This window comes from Anabrus simplex, chromosome 8 (genome assembly GCF_040414725.1).
Source record: "Anabrus simplex isolate iqAnaSimp1 chromosome 8, ASM4041472v1, whole genome shotgun sequence".
NCBI classification, from domain to species: domain Eukaryota; kingdom Metazoa; phylum Arthropoda; class Insecta; order Orthoptera; family Tettigoniidae; genus Anabrus; species Anabrus simplex.
The window spans coordinates 96,917,770-96,938,267 of NC_090272.1; the positions used below are offsets into that span (position 1 = coordinate 96,917,770).

A 20,498-nucleotide genomic window follows, 5' to 3' on the forward strand; every position below is an offset into this window, starting at 1 on the left:
CACACTGTGTCACAATAACTGTGGATACCTCGTAATTGGCAAGAGACAGTTTAAGAGCGGCAATCTTTACCTTCGCATAGCTCTATCACAACTACTGTTGCCACATATTCCTCCTTTACCTCTGCATAAGGTTGTCCCGTGCAGACTACCTACTTTGTCATCCAGCTCTTTCTGAACTTACTTCCTGAATGAGCACCTTAGTTGCTACTTAATGAATATGATTTAAAATCCATTTTCTTATCCAGTATGTCCTTTTCATTCCCAAATGTCTTCTTCTTTATCTTCACAATAATATAGGATTTAAGCAAGTAACAAACAGCACTGTGTTGTTAGGGCTGATGTCCCCGATGTGATGCACAAACAATATCAGATATGCATAGAGGTGAAAGTGTGGAGAATTGTACCACATACACGGCTTCCTGAAAACACTCACTGCAACATTTATTTGGTTGTGTCATGTTCTGTGTAAGCTACACAAAATTGTATGTTAGTTAAATTGCCTTGTAAACAAGTTCCATCAGGTTGGAGAAACCAAAGAATAGACTAGCTATAATGCCAGATTAAGAAAGAAATGTACTTTTATTTATTCGTATCTTCATTAGATTACAAACAATTCATTATTTCAAAATACATTTTAAAAACTTTATATACACTATAATAATTTACTTTGCACAATTTGGATTTATTTGTTATAAAATTGAGGACTAGTGTATAATAGTACACAAGCAACAAAACACTATAGGATCATGACTGGAATACTGAAATTTAATAAGACCTTAAATAAAATAATCTGCATTACCACTTGGTACGGTATATGAAGTGTATTGCCAATTTCTGAGAGGAATTACAACTGTTACAGAAAGGGGCAGGACAAGGAATGAAGACGTTAGGAATACAGTGTATTAAGTGTTACACTATTAGAAGAAATTGTGAAGAGGAAACATTACTGAGATATGAGCATGTGTTAAAAGTGAAAGATTACAGAATGTCTAATGGATCCTTTCAAAGAAAAGAAAAAAAAAAAAAAACTTTTTTAATGGCCATGGTTCAGATGGAAGGATCAAACGCAGAGGGATATACAGACCATTGATGCAGATTGGAGACTGATGGAAGTGAAGCTTTATGGTTGTTACAATATAGTATTAATCAATTTATATGCCGCAATGTTATGCAGTCATATTTATTGATCTTTTGTTTTAGATTGTATTAGCCCAGCTAACGTGGCAAACATATGCCTGCTGTGTCTGCTCGGGGCTCTCTTCGCATTGAACAGATAAAGTAGAGAGGGGAAGGCTGCCAACACATCAGGAGTATGGTCTGTTACTTTAGCCCACCTAACTTACTGAGCACCAGGCGAGTTGGCCATGTGGTTAGGGGCATGCGGCTGTGAGCTTGCATCCGGGAGATAGTGGGTTCGAATCCCACTGTCGGCAGCCCTGAAGATGGTTTTCTGTGGTTTCCCATTTTCATACCAGGTACCTTAATTCCAACCTTAATTAAGGCCATGGCCACTTCCTTCCAACTCCTAGGCTTTTCCTATCCCATCGTCACCATAAGACACCTATCTGTGTCGGTGCGACATAAAGCCACTAGCAAAAACAACTTACTGAGCTATACATATCTGAAGCATGCTGTACAGTTTCTGGCTGAAACAATTCGCAGGTTTGAATCACTAATTGTTTTCTGTATTCTGTACATCAGGTAACATGAAGGAGAGATGTTGAAGCATATTTATAAAAAACAGTGGTCTTTATCTGACGGTTTAGTTAGCCTTAGAGTATGGACAGCCTTGTTTGGTAATAATTGGAAATATCTATGTTGCTAAAATCAATGCACAAAAGGTGAAAATTACTCCATCACTGTGCAGTTAAAATACTGCAACTGTAACAGAGTCCATCATGTGCAACTGTCCTGTTTGTTAAATATTGTAGTACGACAATCTAATTTATCAGAGTATAATTTGAAAAGTATGAGTTAAATAATTTTATGAATTGAAAGAGACAACTAGCATTGTTGACAGGACTTCCTGCAGGCGTGCAACATATAGTTGGGGTTTGCTTGACACTGTCCTGTCTTTGCCCAGGCTGCACAGTATTTGTTCTTATCCACACAGTTATCCAACTCAGCTGGTCCTGTAACATGAGAATACACTTTTCTTTAGCACGAGATGTACATACACATTCTAATAACTGACTCATACTACTGGACTATTTTCACACAATTAAAACATGACAATTCAGCCCAACCTGGATGACAGTGCCTCTTGTTTTAAGCAGGTTAAGATATATATAATATATATATAATTATATGGTACTGTTTGTTCAAACTCTCTCGACTTGACCAATACAAACCTTTGTCATAAAGATTCTGTATTTCAGAAACTCTGCCACTAGGAGCCATCACAGGACTCCTAATGCCAGCCCAAGCATGGATAAATTAGAGGATAGGCATTAAACTCTGCAACAAGTCTACGGATTTCTTTGTCACACTGAGCACAAAACCCAAATAAGTTTGCAGTTAGAACATCTCGCAGAAGCAATGTTCTCTGACCTTGCTCAATCATGGTGAATAGTGGGCAAGGACTAGACCTACTTGCCCCAGCCTGTGAGACAGGCTGAAAAAGCAAGGCTAAATTGCCCAATTTGCAACCATCAACATCAGAACCCTGACTTGACAAAGTCTGAAGCTATCCAAAGTGTTTAGACAGAAACAGATTGGCTTACAAGGAAATATTTGAACCATATGCATCTGTTCTGCTGATGATGCAGATCAGAAAAAGAGTAGGGCGAGATGCAGGCAGGCAGGCAGACCCCACATCTAAGTAGAACAATGTGAGAAAGAAGAAGACGAAATATCTCACAAGCAAACCTTCTGATAAGGCAGATAAAAAGTATAAAATTTTACATTGTTTATTTCTACTTACATAGTATATCTATCTACACATTTTTGTAATGTAGAGCTGAATATTTTACAAGAAAACAGAATGAAAAAATTGTAAGAACATGCTTCGTAGTTTGTGAACATGTACCTATGTTATCAAGAGATGTTACATCTTGAGCTGCAAGGTTACTTGTATTTACATGGTGTGTTGGTTACCAGTGTATCAGGATGAGAGTCGGTGTGCAGTGGTGTAGGTGTTGGGGACAAAATGAATTTATTAAATATGGCTGGAATACTTGTAGAAAAGTTTGAAAATGAGGGTTATAAAAGTTCAAATGCTTCAGAGGCAGAAATTGAGGTAGTGAACAAAGTGTGAGAAGTGTTGAAAAACTGTTTCTGAAACAATGGAAAGTGAAATAATACTACACGTTGATCATATCGAGTCCCAGGTGATTCATGCTATTATTTACAAACAAAGTCGTCTTCCAAAGAGGAGTCCAGTAGCTGGCAATAGTCAGGGTCATTTTATGTGCCTTCTCTATATATATTAAAAAAAAAAAATCCTAGAGAAATATCTTTTGAAGAAAAAGAAAAATTGTGAAGTATTGGGTACTTCTAGGAACACCTAAACATCACTAGAAGAAATTTAATCATAGATCCTGGTCATCAATGAAACATATACATGGCTCACTAGTAGAAGGCTTTGTTGAACATGTAAAGACAATCAGGGATAAAATGAAGGAAATAAATTAACTTTCCAGGAATTCATGCAGCAACGATCAGAAAATCAAATAGTGATCAAGGCTCGTGAGTTACAAGTGGATGTGAATTCTTCCATTTTGCATTATTTAGTCATAAAATCATAATCTACATAATTGAAAGACAAGTTAAAGAAAATATCAAAGATGGTCAAGTGATTCAAGTATTTAAAATTGACTGCAATTTATTCATGAAGAACTTAAATGAGGATCAGATATACATTGTGGACAAATGTGGCTTTAATAAAGAAATGCCAATGGGAAGAGCTCTAGGGGTTAAAGACACATCTGAAGTAGGAGGTGTTGTACAGTCAAAGGGTGCAACCACACACTTGCAACTTTTGCCTAACTATTTTTCCTTTTATACAAGCCCTCTGATATAAATAAAAAGAGTTGAGGAAAATATGTTCAAGGCTGAAAATGTAATTGTAAAGTGGATTTAGTTAGGGAAGATGACAAAAGCATTGTTCACATCATTTTTGAAAGAAGCATTCCTCCATTATTCAAGTGCATGAAACTTACTCTTTCAGAACTCTTACAGTGCCCATAATGATGTTGAAAATTTATAAAAAATTGTTGAGGAAGAACATTACGATCCTGGAAAGCTAACAATACTGCCAAAACTACCCATGACCTTCAGTTTCTAGACACATTTTTTTCCATATGTGAAACTATCACATAATGTTGATTTTGATCTGGCAGCGGGCATTTTACAACAGTGGGACAACATCCTGAAGCTACAATCCTTGGCATTCCAGCAGTTCCTTCCTCTGCGATTTTAACCTGCACACCAGTACGGTTGGGTTCTGGTTGGATTATCAGGAAAGAACCAAAACCATTTCCAAAACACAATGGACTGTTGCTTTAAGAATTTGAGAGGTGTATGTGATAAATGTGGAAAAAATGGCAGTTATTAGGTGTGGATGGTACACATTGAAATTTCATACTTTTTTGTAGGATATTTTCACTGCAGGTGGAATGTTCAGAATGAACCACATTTGGAGATGTATTGTATTCCTGAAAAGCTTCAATTCACACTAGAAATTTGATTTCTTCTCACTTAAAACCAAACATCACCCCCTCTTATTATTATTATACAATTAAGTTGCAAAGAAACCATACTCACATTGCTAAAATTTGTATAACCACTTATTTTGACATTACAAACCATTACAAACATGTTTGAAGAAAACCTTAATTTTTTTTAATCTGCCCCATCAGAAGGTTTGCTTGTCAGTTGTTCCTGCAGAATGTACTCAGGCATAGGCAATTCTATGAATGTTATTTGTGACTTCTGGGCATTGGAGCTTAGGTCATATTGCATGATAGTACATGACCACACACTATTTTGTTGGTCCTGGAATCTCTTGCTAAAAACTAAATGGCATCTCTTCCATCTTCTCCATATTTTCCTGATATGTCATAATGTAATTTCTTCCTCTTTCCCCAGCTGCAAGGGACCCTAAAGGAAAGTTGTATAATGGAAATGCAGTTATTAAGTAGACTGCTGAAAAGTATACTAGAAGCAACTGCATTCAAAACCGTTGAAACTTTGGTGGCAATATTTTATTGCAGAGGAGACTACTTTGAGTTGTTAAGTTGAATATATTATTCCTTACAGTGTCTGTCAAGGAATTTTTATGATGAGGACTGCCCATACTGATAAGGTTTGGAGGTTTACATTGTGTTGTTAGCCTTACTTATACGTACTATCTCAGTGTTGAATTTACTTTTACTGACCTGTAGTACAGGTGTGACATGCAGCAGGGCAGAAAATGACCATGTAGTCTGGGTTCTTCTCACATTCTCTCAGTGCAGCCCACTGATTGCAGAGATTATTGTAGTTTGCACATGCTCTTCCTGGAAAGGGAAAAACTGCTACATTTAGATAGATCATCTTTGAATTTTGGCTAGGTGTATAATATTTTAATACAAATCAGTAAAGTGTAAATAATTAAACAATAAAATAACACAGTATAATGACTAAAATAAATAAATAAATAAATAAATAAATAAATAAATAAATAAATAAATAAATAAATAAATAAATAAATAAATAAATAAATAAATAAACAAATCAATCAATCAATCAATCAATCATCTTCTTTCTGGTCTTATTCCTAATTTCTTGGGGTTGGCACTTTGGTGTGGACTTGGCCCAGTTTTACAGTTGGATGCTCTTCCTGATGCCTACATACATGGGGGGATGTATTCACTATTGCATGGTAGTGTGGTGTGTTGTGTTTAGATGATGTGATGTGTATTAAGGCAAACTCAGACACTCAGTTCCTAAGGTGGAGAAATTAACTGCATATACACTAGTGTCCAAAAGTTAAGCATAAGTTACGAGTAAGCAGGGCAACAGGAAATAGACTGCAAATCGCACGACATATGCACCTACCAACCTTACGTGTTCACCCTGTATAGGAAAGGAGTGTTCCCTGCTTTGACTAGCAGCGTAACTGCAAGGTAAACACAGCCAGTGCCTGCGCCCCATATTCCCTCAGTCGTGTTTGCCCTGTTATAGTGTGCGGAGTGTAGCCTCGTGGTGAACGTGACAACATAATGGCACAACGACGCCATTTAAACCCCACTTTGCAGGGTAGAATACTCGGCCGTCTGGAAGCAGGCCAGACACAGACTGAAGTCGCCATATCCTTGAATGTGCCACAAAGTGTCATTTTCAGGCTTTGGAGACGATTTCGAGACACAGGAGATGTTAGTCATAGGCCAGTACCAGGTCGATCAAGGGTAACCACCCCACAGCAGGACCGATATCTGGCCTTAACCACCCGACGAAATCGGAGTGCACCTGCAAGACAATTGTCGGCAGAGCTTGCAGCCGTCTCAGGGGTTGCCGTTTCCCGGCAAACTGTGTACTGGAGGTTCAGAACAGCAGGGCTGTTTGCCCAACGACCAGCAGTGTGCGTTCCGCTCATTCCAGCACAGAGACGGGCCCGTTTACTGTGGAGCCTTCAACATCGAAACTGGACCATGAATGAATGGAGGCATGTGCTCTTCACAGACGAATCCCGCTTCAGTTTGCAGAACGATTCCCATCACACATTAATCTGGAGAGAACCGGGTAAGTGATACAACCACAGGAACATCGTGGAATGGGACCAGTATTGTGGTGGTGGCGTCATGGTGTGGGGCGGTATCACGTTGAATGGCCATACAGACCTGCACATCTTCATGGGTGTTCTGAGGAACACTGTTAATGCTCAGAGATACAGGACTGAGGTACTAAGACCACATGTTCGACTCTTCAGGGGTGCGGTTGGTCCAGACTTCCTCTTAATGGACGATAATGCCCGACCCCACCGCGCTGCTCTGGTGGATGAATTTCTGGCTGGGGAAGACATTCATCGCATGGAATGGCCAACGAGTTCTGCAGATCTGAATCCTGTAGAACATGCTTGGGATACAATGGGGAGGCGAATTACATCCCATCAGCCTCCACCATGGACCCTTCAAGACCTTCACATTGCCCTTTTGGAGGAATGGGATCGACTGCCACAAGAGCTCTTGGACCATCTGATAGAGAGCATGTCACGTCGCTGCAAAGCATGTGTGGCCGTTAGGGGTAACCATACACCTTATTAACAGCATATTTTGTTGTGGAAGACATTTCCAAGTTTTGTTAGTTGTTGTCAAAGGTGTACCTTAGCTATCAGAACCTTTCTGACACTGCTTTTTGGACAAGTTGTGTGACATATGGTGTGTGAGTCAGCTTCCGTTTGTTCAGCAATCCGTCTGACATTCCTATCAGGCAGTATGGCCTCATTCAGTGATTATGCTTAACTTTTGGACACTAGTGTAGTTGAAATCCCCAACCTGGCCAGTAATCAAACCCGGGGCTCATTGAAGCGAAGGCTTGTACACTGACCATTCAGCCAAGTTGCTGGACACAGTAAATAAATAATAAATTACAAAATTTTACTAATTACATTTCTTTTAGATTCGCACAATATAAAAGGGCAACGGATGAATATACATTGACCTCCCTCAGTGCCATCCCCTGTAGTTTGCATGAAGTTAAATAAATAAAGATTGGTGAATTGTACTGATAAGAGGAACATCGACCAATCTTATTTTATTTGCACACCATCAATACATAACAGAAGCTTATAAATTACAAAGTTTGCATGAAGGTCGTAAATCACTTGTGGTTCGTGAACCAGAAAATTTTAATGCATGCTATAGGAATGAATTGGTTTCTATTTCTCTATTCTGCCCAAGAGCTTTTGTTGTACTCTATTGTAATTTAACCTAGACTCATCAAACAGAGCCCATAGGTGTAAATACAGGCTGTAAGAGCTCTAAATTTCTGTAGCACATCTGAGTGAACTAGAGAGAGAATTTGCATATACACTTCCATCATACATCTTTATTATTAATAAATCAATAAGTAAATAAATAATTAATGGATCTGTAAGTAAATATGTAAATGGAATTAGGAAAGAAAGGCAGCCTTGTAGTTTTACATGACTGTGGGGTAAGTCTTTGGTCTTTATTTATTATTTTTATTTTATGCCTTTGTATGTGGCGAAGTTAGGGCTCACGGCCCTCTCTTACACTTAACCACTACGTACAGTACATAATCACATACTTAGGAAAATAACATTAGCAGAACCTAGGAGCTACTTAAATTTATGGAGTAATATTATAATAGATTATAATTGTTATTTTTAATGATTAATATTATCTAGCCTATCTACATCTACATCTACATCACCTAACAATAGTTCTAAATCATAATTGCACTCATACACACTAACATTCATACAAGCTGGTCACGTATTTAAGAGGAAATCTCGACAAGACCGTTTAAATGAGACTGTTGAAGTGCTATTACGTATACTGACAGGGAGTGTGTTCCATAGCCTTGCCCCAGACACTTGGAAAGAGTGGCTGTATACGGATGAATGATTAACAGGTATCATAAGGGTAGAAGTCGATCTGGTATTATGTTCATGGAAAGATGAGAGGAAGTTAAAATGTGAGGATAGGTATTCAGGTGTAGATTCGTTCAGAAGTCGGAAAATTAGTGTCGCAGTATGTAAATTCCTTAGTTGATCAATTTTCAGCCAGGATAGCTTCTCATAATAAGGGGAAATATGTGTCCTAAAGTTCAAAGAAAATATAAATCGTATGCAAGAGTTCATTGCCCTTTGAAGTTTCATAGTTTGTTCTGCAGTTGCATCGGTTAATACGACATCACAGTAATAAATTATTGGAAAAATGAGGGTTTGAATAAGTTTTATTTTCATGCTGTGTGGAAGAATGGATTGTTTCATTTTTAGGGGGTGAAGAGATGCATATACTTTTCTGCAGACACTTGTTATATGGTCATTCCAGTTTAATGAGTCATTCATGACAACGCCTAGGTTTTTTACAGACTTCTGAAAAGGTATAGCTTCACCACAGAGCATGAGGTTAGGCTGCTGTATGGTGTTTAGCGTATTTAAAAGTCTAGTTTGTCCTATTATGATTGCTTGGGTTTTCTTCGGGTTAATTAATAGGCAGTTATCTTTAGCATACGAGCTAATTGAATTTAAAGTCGAGTTCATATGGTGGATTGCTTTGTCAATGTCAGGGACCTTAAAGTGTGAGTATATCTGAAGATCGTCGGCATAAAGATGATAGTTGCAGTCGTTCAGATGAGAAGAAATGTCATTAATATAGATTAAGAATAAAAGAGGTCCAAGAATAGACCCTTGGGGAACGCCAGATAGCTTAGTCCTCCATTCAGTAGTCTTCATGTTTGATACAACTTTCTGTCGTCTATTTTTGAGGTATGAGCCCAAGAGCTGAATAGCAGAATGAGCCAAGTGAAGTTTTTGTAACTTAGCTAAAAGTATGTCTATATTTACAGTGTCAAACGCACTGCTAAAGTCTAGAAGGATAAGTATAGTCAGTTTTCGTTCGTCCATAGCCCGTCTAATGTCATCCGTGATTTTTATTAGTGTAGTTGCAGTACTGTGTCCTTTCTTAAAACCAGACTGTAAGGGATCAAGTACAGAATATTTTTCCAAGTATTTAACAATTTGTTTATGCATTATCTTCTCCAGAACCTTAGAAAGTGCTGTGAGGATGCAGACAGGTCGGTAGTCAGATGCATTGCTTGCAGGAGAGATTTTTGGGACAGGCACAATGAGTGCATCTTTCCATTTAATTGGGATTTTGCCGGAAGTAAGACAGGTATTAAGTAAATGCGTAAAAATGGGCAGTATTATGTCGATTATGTAAGTCACAAATGAAATGGGAATTTCATCAGCTCCTGTTGCGTGAGATTTTATTGAATTAACTTCCCTTCTTACTTCATGTTCTGTAACAATATCAAATTCGAATGCAGGACGGACTGGGGATTGTTGCCTTAATATATTGTCAATGGTGTTTTGTACTGTCGTTGTGTCAGGAGTTAGACGTTCCGTGGAGAAATATGTATTTAGCTCATCAAGGGACACCTCGGGATCAGTATGCTTCGCAAGTGGTTTGCCAATACCCAGTGACCGAAGTTGTCGCCATGTGGAACCAGTGTTAATGCTTTTGTTTAAATGCTGGAAATAATTAAATTTCTTGTTACGAATTACAAGCTTAATTCGGTTTCGAAGAACACGGTACTGCTCATGTACGTCAGCTAGTTGAGTCTGCTTATAGCGTCGGTGTAGTGCGTCTCGTTCTTTCATCATAGTCTTAACATCAGCAGTCAGCCAAGGGCAGGGTGGACGTGTTACTCTCACAGAACGCTTTGGTGCATGTTTGTTGTACAATTCATGTAAATGTGAATTAAATATTTCCACTTTCTCGTTAATGTCACTCTTCATCATTATGTCATTCCAGGGGCAGAGTTGTGCATCTTGTCTCAGTTGTATTAAATTCATCCTTTTAAAGTCTCTAAACGTTACATATTTCGTTCGGTACTTCGGCACGCGAAGAGAGTATGCTAAGTATATGAGGTCATGTTTAGATATGTCAGGAACAGATACTTGACCGTGGTGAAGGATTTTTTGAGGGTTATTTGTTATTACTAGGTCTATGAATGTATCAGCGGAAATAGTGGAAGTATGGACATGTTTATATGTTTATATGTTTTAATGTTTATATGTTTGTCCTTGTATTTTTTTTTTTTTTTCTGTTGCTACCTCTGCCTGTACTGGCCTTTCATTGTGAAGAGATGAATCAGACTGTTCAACGCATTATATTTGAATGTGGCATAAGAACTTCACTGGAAGTACTGATGACTTGGTCACTTTATATTAAGAGACTTGACAGTGGTTGGAAATTTTAGACTTGGGATTACAATGCTCAGATGATGTGAACCTTTTACTTTTAGAAATTATTGTTATATTTTTGTATTTGTGGGGGGAGGCAAGATTAGCAAGTGGCTTAGCTGCTAGTTTTTCAACAGAATGGCTGAGGTTTCAATCCCAGTCGATCCTGGGTAGGAATTTTCACCTAATAGAATCATTTGGTATCAGGAAGGGCATCAGGCCTTAAACCCTCCAGCTAAAACCAAAATTAGCTAGAGTGGCTCCAGCGCCTCCAGAAATAAGTAAAGAGCTGAAGAAAGTTTGATGATGATGTTGATGATGATGATGATGATGATGATGATGCTTGTTGTTTAAAGGGAACTGACATCTATCTGAAGAAAGTTCCTTTTTCACATTTCAATATATATACTTACAATTTTCAACTATTCATGTGTTTGTATACCATAAGACAGATACATGGGCAGATAGATAAATTTAGTTTATTCTTTTGCATTTTCATATCCTCCTTTGTAACTTCCTATCTCTGATGATTTACATACAATGATAGGTCAGTGTAGATACAGGAAGTCATTAAAGGAGAGATGAGGACAACTTTATTTCATAGAAGTACAGGGATTGTAGGGACTAAAGATTTTCATTAGTAGCTATTAGGTGTAAAAATTTATATTGTAATGTTAGGTATAGGAATATCTGTCAGCTCATACTCTTTGAAATTACTCCTAGGTTTAAGCATGATATCTTTGTACAAAGAACATAGAATAAAATTGTGTAAGTAAAACTTTTTAATGTGTGTTTGTGTTTCTACCCTGCAAATCAACTTTTTGGTGCTGAACACATGGGGAAAACAAATGGTGTTGTGAAGGAATTTTGTACAAAATGGATGGCGACTTCCACATCTTTAGCCAATCTCACTTTGAGGGAAGAAAACAGTATATCCTTACCACGACTTACCACCTCACACTGCTGAAGGAGGCTTGCTACACAGCTAAGTTGCATCCTCATTACTACTGAGGAAAACCAGTAAAATATATTAAGCATAGTGCACAAATGCAATTATCAGGAAGAGAAGTGATCAGTAGTTCATCATTTTCATCAGTGCTGTAGTAACACTGCCAATTACTAAAACTAAAGCATGAAACTAGCACAATGTAAGAGCATGCCTGTTATGTACTAATTTATTAGTAGTTACGCGGCAACACTAACGTCCTGCAGGAACTCCTTGACAAATTTTGCAACTGCTGTGCCATCCATCAGTATTACCTAATATTACACCACTATCCCTTCCCAAAGTCTTTCTGTGCCAACATCCAGCAGTCAAGAGTACTGCAATCCCCCTTATAATCCCCATACATTTCCAATGACATTCTGTCTAGCAGTTACCCGCACAGCCAACACTAAGATGGGAATCATTCACACCCCATTGGGTCTGACTCGTCTAATTACTATTTGAGGATATCAGCTGATCGATAGACCATGGCCCAACACCAGCCTGATTTATAACTGAGGAACTTGAAAAGGAAAACGGTGAGGACATAGCACACTAAACTTAGCATGACAATTAATGAGGCTACAGTGGACATAGTTGTTGACTATGAATACAGGAGACAAGACTTCAAGACACAATAGATAACTTCATCCTCTTAACTCTGCAATTCACATCTTCTTACCTGGCAAAGATTCTGATGCTGCCAGGTGTGACAAGCACATTGATACTGCAATCAGCGCAATTCTAAAAGAAACGTGCATGATTGATGAAAATCACTCCTGTTGTACCAACTCTATAACTCTAACACATACCATGATTAGAGCCATTTTCAGAGAACATAGGGAATTGCTATCAGTTTTGAAAATGGTTTCAATCCCTCTATCACTACATGAAGGATGAGCTGAAAGCCAAATAACTCTGAAGATAATTCAGGAAAAATATTTCAGATTCCCTATGGGAATCAATATCATTAACTCTGAAGAACTTAATGGAACTTGGGAAAAGAGTTGACTATGGATGGATGTTGGAGCCAAAGATCTTAATGATGTTTAAATGATGAAACAAACGATTTCATGGCATGGCAATAAGAACCATATCACTCAAGCTCTCATAGATTACCTGGAGACCCTTAAACTCATGTCACACATCTTAACTGATATCTTGAATACCATGTTTATAGAAGGTTACCGACACATCATACAGGCCTTAAAGGCTCTTGGTAAAAGAGTTGGCTATAGACGGATGTTGGCGCCAAAGACCTTAGGTGCCTTTCCAGAGGATATCGTCTGCTGATGGATAATCTACTCTAGAATAGAAAGGATTCCAGAGAGTCATATCAGTAAATGAATGTACTTCCTTAACGATGAGGTGGAAGGGGTCATGACTACACAAAAAATAAGGAGAGACTGTTTCACACCAGACACGTTCACATCCATGTATTGCTACTCTTTAAGCGGACCCAAAATCAGAGAAGACAGTAAGAAGAATAATGAAGGAGCCATCATCGTTCTGTGTTTCCTGAGATTCATGAATCCATTGTGCTCAAGACTGCTAAGGATAAGGGATGTATAGAACAAAATCGTTATTTTCTGAATCTTAACAGAGGACATAGTGTAAAGGTCTGTACAAAGAAGGGAAAAGTGTCATGTTCTCAGCACAGAAAGAACCATAGATGTACTTTTAACACTCTGGATGTTCCTACTTCCCCACAAAGTTCCACAGACACACTTCAGTCATAAAAGTAGCTGTCACATCTCCAGGATTTACCTATCTTCAAACAGCTAGAATATGGGTCATTAGCCTACTGGATTGTGCAAGCTTACTTGTTGCTTTTTGGATGGAGGCAGCCAGGCCAGTTCCATTGGGAATCATTTCTGTAACTGTTATGATTGACATATAGAAATCCTATTTACCATCTGATTATAAGAGGTACTCTTAATTTATATGTTCAGAATGCTTTGCCTACTGGGCCACCTCTATTTAGGGAAATCTGAATAACATGCTGCTGAAAATAATAGTACCTATATTTCAGATTTCTTTTAGGAATGAGTCCCTCAGAACCATGGACTGGTATCTGATTGATATGCATAATTTATTTGACCCAGATTAGGATTTAAAAAGCAAATGCTAGGAACATATGCTAGGAAAGAAGAAGAAGGATTTAAAAAAAAGATGCTGATGATAGTATGGACAAATCAACATTACCACATTGATTGCAAGAGTTGGCACAGTTGACTAGCATCCACGTAGGATTCTTCTGACATTCACCAATCCGTGCCCAGTACCGGCAAAATCTGTTATTATCAGAACATGCACCTAGAAATAAAAATACATATTAGAAGATCATTCAGGACTGAAGATCTCTTAATAGTCATAACCTAAGATGGAATGTAGAAAGAGAATATCCAAGTATGTTTTACAGTGTACTCACTAGGTTTTGTTGGTATCGGTTGAGGCGGCCTTGGATTTATCACATCAACATTTTTACACTCATAAAGGATGTTCACTTTCCTTAGATCAATCTGAAATGGATATAAGTTAAAGAATGAAAACTGTATTCATTTTTTGGTATTCTGTATTACTGACTTATTACAAAAAAGTTATTTCAATTCCAAAAGTCAGCTGGGGCAAATTTCACTACTAGACTCAGAACTGTTGAGTTATGAGATATGGCAGATTTTAGTTGCAACAGAAAAAAATGACTTTCTGTTGGAAAGGTAGGTAACTGGTAATGCTGAACTCCTCATTATTAATGGTAACTTTCTTTCTATTCTTCACTGGGCCTATACAGCGTCTCTCATATAAACTCAGACCAAATGCATGCTGTTTGTACTCTGCACTACAGCAGCTGCTTCAGCCGAACTTATGTCACGCATGGCTGCCCTACTGTAAGTGTGTATGCAATCTTATATAAAATCTTACCTTATAAAAGATGCTGGAAGTGTCGTCCTTCCTGGGTTATACATGCATTGTATCTGGTAACCACATTCTGGCTGACACGAGTGAGTTCTGACACTGTAATGTTTCTGATTTCATTAATAATGTTTTTGCAGTTCCTTCAATGTGTGAGGATCTCTTCAATTCACTTTTTCTTTCGGTTTATCCTACAAGTAAATATCACTCGCTATTAGATCTGGAGAACGAGGGGAAAATATACCAGCACTGATCACTGTGTCTGCAAACACTTCCGAGATTATAAGAAGAGAATCTTCTGCTGTATGAGCAGGGGCTGAATCTTGTTGAAACCACCCACACAAATTTTCTTTTTCCATTAACTGATGGAAGAACGGCGTGAAAATGTCATCTTGGTACCTTTCTGCATTTACTGTTGTCTCGAAAAAAGAAAAAAGGCCCATTTATTCTTCTTGCACTAACAGCACTCCAAACACCAATCTTCCTATCATAATGAGAGACTTTATAAACACCATTAGGATTTTCTGCACACCAATAGTGAAAGTTATGACTGTTCACATGACCATTAAAATGAAACCAGAACTTTTGTATATAAAAATACAGTGTTGCAATGATAACTGTCTCACCAAGTTAACAGCTGAGATTCAGACTGGCAACTCATGCTTGCCAGGTCGAACACGTGCAGGCTGCTTGAAAGGTCAAGAACTATGTGCGCGCCTCCCATTCTGCAGTTGCCGTAGTCCAGAGTACAAACACCGTGCGTTTGATCTGGGTTTATATGAGACCCTGTAGAACTCCCTCTGTGGGTCAATGGTAAATTGTCACCCTCCTGATCCCAAGACTGTGCGTTCAAACGTGGCGGATGTAGCCACGGAAACACATCACCGACCTACAGTCGTACAAGTATCCATGGCCAGTAAGCAGTAATGATTGGTCTTTGAATGTTAGAAACTTAGCGTAGTGTTCACAAAATGTCATATATATATATATTTACTCCATTATGACAAACCACACTAACATTCTTATCACAAGTGGCAAAATACTGGAAAGAATATAAGAGAGTGAGAAGAAAGGTAGGAGAGTTGTAAGAGGAACAGTATGGCTTTAGAAGTGGAATATCTACAATGGACCCATTCTTCAGCATGAGTCAATTAAGGGAAAAGAGTTTGAAGTATGCAAAGGATCTGCTCATGACATTCATAGATCTGACAAAGATGTACGATAGTGTTCCCAGGGAGAAGGTGTGGGAATCCATGGTCAAAAAGAGACTAATAATAATAATGCTATTTGCTTTACATCCCACTAACTACTTTTATGATTTTTGGAGACGCTGAAGTGCTGGAATTTAGTCCTGCAGGAGTTCTTTTATATGCCAGTAAATCTACCAACACGAGGCTGACGTATTTGAGCACCTTCAAATACCACCAAACTGAGTCAGGATCAAACCTGCCAAGTTGGGGTCAGATGGCCAGCGCCTCAACCGTCTGAGCCACTCAGCCCGGCCAAAAGGAGACTGGGTGCACAAACTGTAGAAATGGTGCAAGCAATGTACTAAAACTGTGTCAGCAGTGTACAGACACCATTTGAAAAGACAAAATGGTTTGGGAATGAAACTGGACTAAGACAGGGGAGTGTGTTGTTGCCTTTTTTGTTTCTAAATATTTATCGATGAAATTGTAAAGGAGACAAAGGAACCATATGGGAATAGGAAGATGAAGTTATTACTATTACCAGACAAAATTTTGCTCTGGGGAAGACAGAAGTACAAGAGCAACTTGATGCACTGAACATGAAAATTGAGAAGTATGGTATGACTATCAGCACAGAGAAAAGCAAGACCATGGTGATATCAAGAGGAGAAAGGCAAGGGAGAAGCATTGTGAAAATTGGTGGTCAAAGCCTTGAAATTGTTGACAGCTTCAAATACCTAGGGAGTGAATTAATGCAGAATACAAGGCTGTACATGGAGATTAGCAAGAGGGTGCAACAGGCCAAAGTTTCTACCAGAGTGTAGGGAGGAGAGTAGAATTCAAGCCAGTGAAATGAAATTCCTAAGAAGTCTGATAGGAAAGACAAGGAAAGACAGATTAAGAAACAAAAATGTGAGAAAGGAGGTCAGAATGGATAGTTTAAATGAGAGAATGGATAGGAGTAAACTAAGATGGTTTGGGCATGCAGAAAGGATGGAGGAGGAAAGAATATCAAAACAGATGATGGAGATGAAGTTCGAGGGAAAGAGTGAGAAGGAGACCTAGAACAAGGTGGTTTGATTCAATAGAGAGGAGTGCAAGAAGAAGAAACCTGCACTGGGTTAAAATGATGGAAGAGGAATGATGAAAGAAAAGAGGAAGGTGGAGAAGTGCCAAAAATGCCCTGACGTGGCAGGAGCTGGATGAGAGGAAAGGAGAATGATGATGTGGCAAACCACATCACATGCAAGTGTTAAGGTAATAGTTCTACTTAAGAATTGTTGGTAGATCTAAGACACTAAATGCAAGTTGAAGTTTAAAGCTTGACATTTTTGTCACCAAATGTACACGAAAAATAATTAATGCAATAAAGGGTTAATAAAGTGCATCATAACTGGACCTGCTTCCAAAAAGTCACAAAGTTTGCTTTTGTAGGAGCTTAAAGAATACTCCTCTACTATATAGAGATGCTCTGCTAGGGAGCTCCACAACTGCTTTCTGGGGAACGAGCTTGTCTCAACTTGTTGAGGAGATCAACAAATCTGCAGTGATTTGTCCTAATCCTGTTTAGAGTTGACCATGTTCTTTGAGGCAGTTCCAAACCACTTGGTTTTGTTATGATATCTGTGATACTTGGGAATTGAGATGGAGAAATTTTAGCCAATTCTTGCATCCAGGTCTGCAGAAGGTTGAATTCACTGTTTATCAGATTTCTTGCTGTTTTGACTAGTGGATTTGAGGATCGCAATCTGTTGATTTCGGTAGTGGTGATGTCCTGATGAACTGGCAGCTGGTCGTTGGCAGTTATCTTCTTATACTCTCCAACCAGGGAATATTTACATCTAAGTTCAGCTGGTGGGATGAGTCACACTGGAGAGCAATACTCAGCTGTTGAGAAAACCAGATGGAGGTTGTGGTATGTTGATGCTGCTCACGTCCATAGGTTTAACCCTAAGCTACCCTACACATGTCTCCTTGGTTGTGCTAAGTGAGCAACAAATTCCTGGAAATCAGACAATCCTTGTGATCTCCTGGCTAATATATGACAACCATGCAGATATATTTTCTATTTTTTAATTTTTTTAGAATTTGTTTTATGTCACACCAACACAGATAGTCTTACGGTGATAATGGGATAGGAAAGGCCTAGGAATGGGAAGGAAGTGGCTGTGGCCTTAATTAGGGTACAATTCCAGCATTTGCCTGGTGAGAAAATGGGAAAGCACGGACAACCATCTTTAGGGCTGCCGACAGTGGAGTTCAAACCCACTGTCACCTGGATTCAAACTCACAGCTGCACACCCCTAACCACACGGCCAACTCGCCCGGCACAGAAATCTTACATATGTAAATGATATGAGTAAAGAACTGGAATCACAGATAAAGATTTCTGCAGATGATTTTAAACTCTATAGAAAAGTAAATAAGTATGGTAACAGGACTGTGAGTACGAAAAGACCTAGACAATGTTGTGAAATAGACAGCAGACCAATCAACAGAACCCAGGAAATTGGAACTGTAAACTGATGATGATGATGATGATGATGATGATGATGATGATGATGAATGAGCTGCAATAATATGTTATTAAGGACAAATGTAGCCATTTATTGATGTTACTGGTTTAATGTGTCACTAACAGTTTTATGGTATCTAGAAATCCAGAGGTGCAGGAATTTTGTCCTGCAGGAGTTCTGTAATTTGCTAAGAGGGTGACATGTTTTGGTAAGCAAATACAGTACCACTGGACTGAGCAGAGATCAAACCTGCTATCTTGAGCTCAGAAAAACAACTCTTCCATTTGAGCTGATAAGCCTGGCATCTAGACATTTATTTCTAGGTGTATTTAATGTCAAAGACTTAAGAATTATTATTCTTTTAGATCCTTTGTACTAATATTAGGAAGCATAGATATATTACCTTGCTAAATCCTTTTCTTTGTCCAATTTGCACTCCTTGTTGTCTTGGAACTATTGTTGGCAAATGCCCATCTTTGGAAAAGGCTCTCATTCCATAATGCATTATAGAACCTTGAAAGAGAAAAGTAAATGTTCATCTTATCAAGATTGCTTCAACTCTAATGTAATCAGCTGTAAGTAGTCTGCAGAAAATAGGACTAAAACATTTTTCTTATTCTCCTTCCTGAACCCTTTTTTTATTTTATTGGGGTCAACACTTGATGCAGATTTGACTCACTTTTACAGCTAGATGCCCTTCCTGATGAAAACCTTATGTGGAGGGAAGTATTTACTATTGAATACTTCTGTGGTGGTTGGTATAATACTGTGTTGCATGTAGATAAAGAAAAGTATATTAAGGCAAACAAAAACACCTCCCCTCCACAAATCCAAAGAAATTAACTATACACAGTTAAAATCCCCAGCCTGCCTGGGAATCAAACCCAAAGTCCTCTGAACCGAAGGCCAGTACACTGACCATTCAGCCAAGGAGCCAGACAGGTAGAACTGAAACATAATACCTTATGACAATTTTAGATATGGAAGATCTTTAGAGAGTGGTTATAAAACTAAATTTATATATATTAGGAAAGCCGAGGAGAAATTCATGTGGGTTGGAAGAACAGCTTAAAAACACAATGCCACCTCCTCCACAAGGAGTAGCCATTAATAATATTCTATTGCTTGTTGTATTCTGATTTATTTAGTGACATGTTTGTAACAGACATGTTTGAATAAATACAGTATCTATACATGGCAACACCATCCTATCTTTTGATTGACAGCAATTCTCTTTATTAAATGTATTGATTGCATTTTGCATATCAAAAAATGGAGATGGCTTTGCAGGAGCATTATACAACAATAATAGTCTGTTTCTGTTTAAAATGCTCCAAAAAGTTTTCTGGCTTAGTGCACTTTTCCTTTTGCTGTGTTTATGTATGTGCATTATACATTATAAAGGGTACCATACAAAGCTAAACAACATGCAGTCAGCTATGTAAAAGCAACAAAAGCATGAAAATGATAATGTTGGATTTTGAACACAAAATGTGGCAGATCATTATCATGTACAGCCACCTCAGGTGCTGAGGTTTGCTTGAACATGATGAGGTATAGTCAGCACCAAGGAGTCCAACTTGTTCTGGGGCACCTATTCTTGGATAGCAGCTCACTCAGTTGCTGAAGGTGGAGGTGTAGGATAATGGACAATTACTATCTTCACACCATGCAAACTATGCTGGCCATACCATTTGCTGTATGCCACGCATCTCAAGGAACTCACTGACCACTCTGACTCAGTGGGCACGAGCGTTATCATCTACTAGTGTAAAGCATTTGCCCACAGTGGCAACAAATTCTGTGACTACAGGTTGGAGGATGTTGTCTCAGTATATCAGACCAGTGGTGTTACCCCAGGTAGGAATTAAAAGCATACGTTGATCAAACATGATCCTACAACAAAACATGAAGGAAACCCACTTGTTGCTGACGGTGCTCCAGGATGAAGGGCTCTTTCCATCTTTCAATGGATCGTC

The 20,498-nt window shown here is 38.5% G+C and overlaps 1 protein-coding gene across 1 annotated transcript in view; it reads right to left on the reverse strand.

Annotated features, from left to right (window-relative positions):
- Positions 1-2,004: 2,004 nt before the first annotated feature.
- LOC136879312 (hatching enzyme 1.2-like) overlaps positions 2,005-20,498 on the reverse strand; it is a 78,624-nt gene continuing 60,130 nt past the window's right edge. Inside the window, exons 8-12 of the mRNA XM_068229055.1 lie at positions 18,923-19,032; positions 14,332-14,422; positions 14,106-14,216; positions 5,379-5,498; positions 2,005-2,132 (exon numbers count right to left, since the gene is read on the reverse strand). Of these exons, the coding sequence (XP_068085156.1) occupies positions 2,005-2,132; positions 5,379-5,498; positions 14,106-14,216; positions 14,332-14,422; positions 18,923-19,032 (560 nt within the window). The remainder of the gene's footprint in view (positions 2,133-5,378; positions 5,499-14,105; positions 14,217-14,331; positions 14,423-18,922; positions 19,033-20,498) is intronic.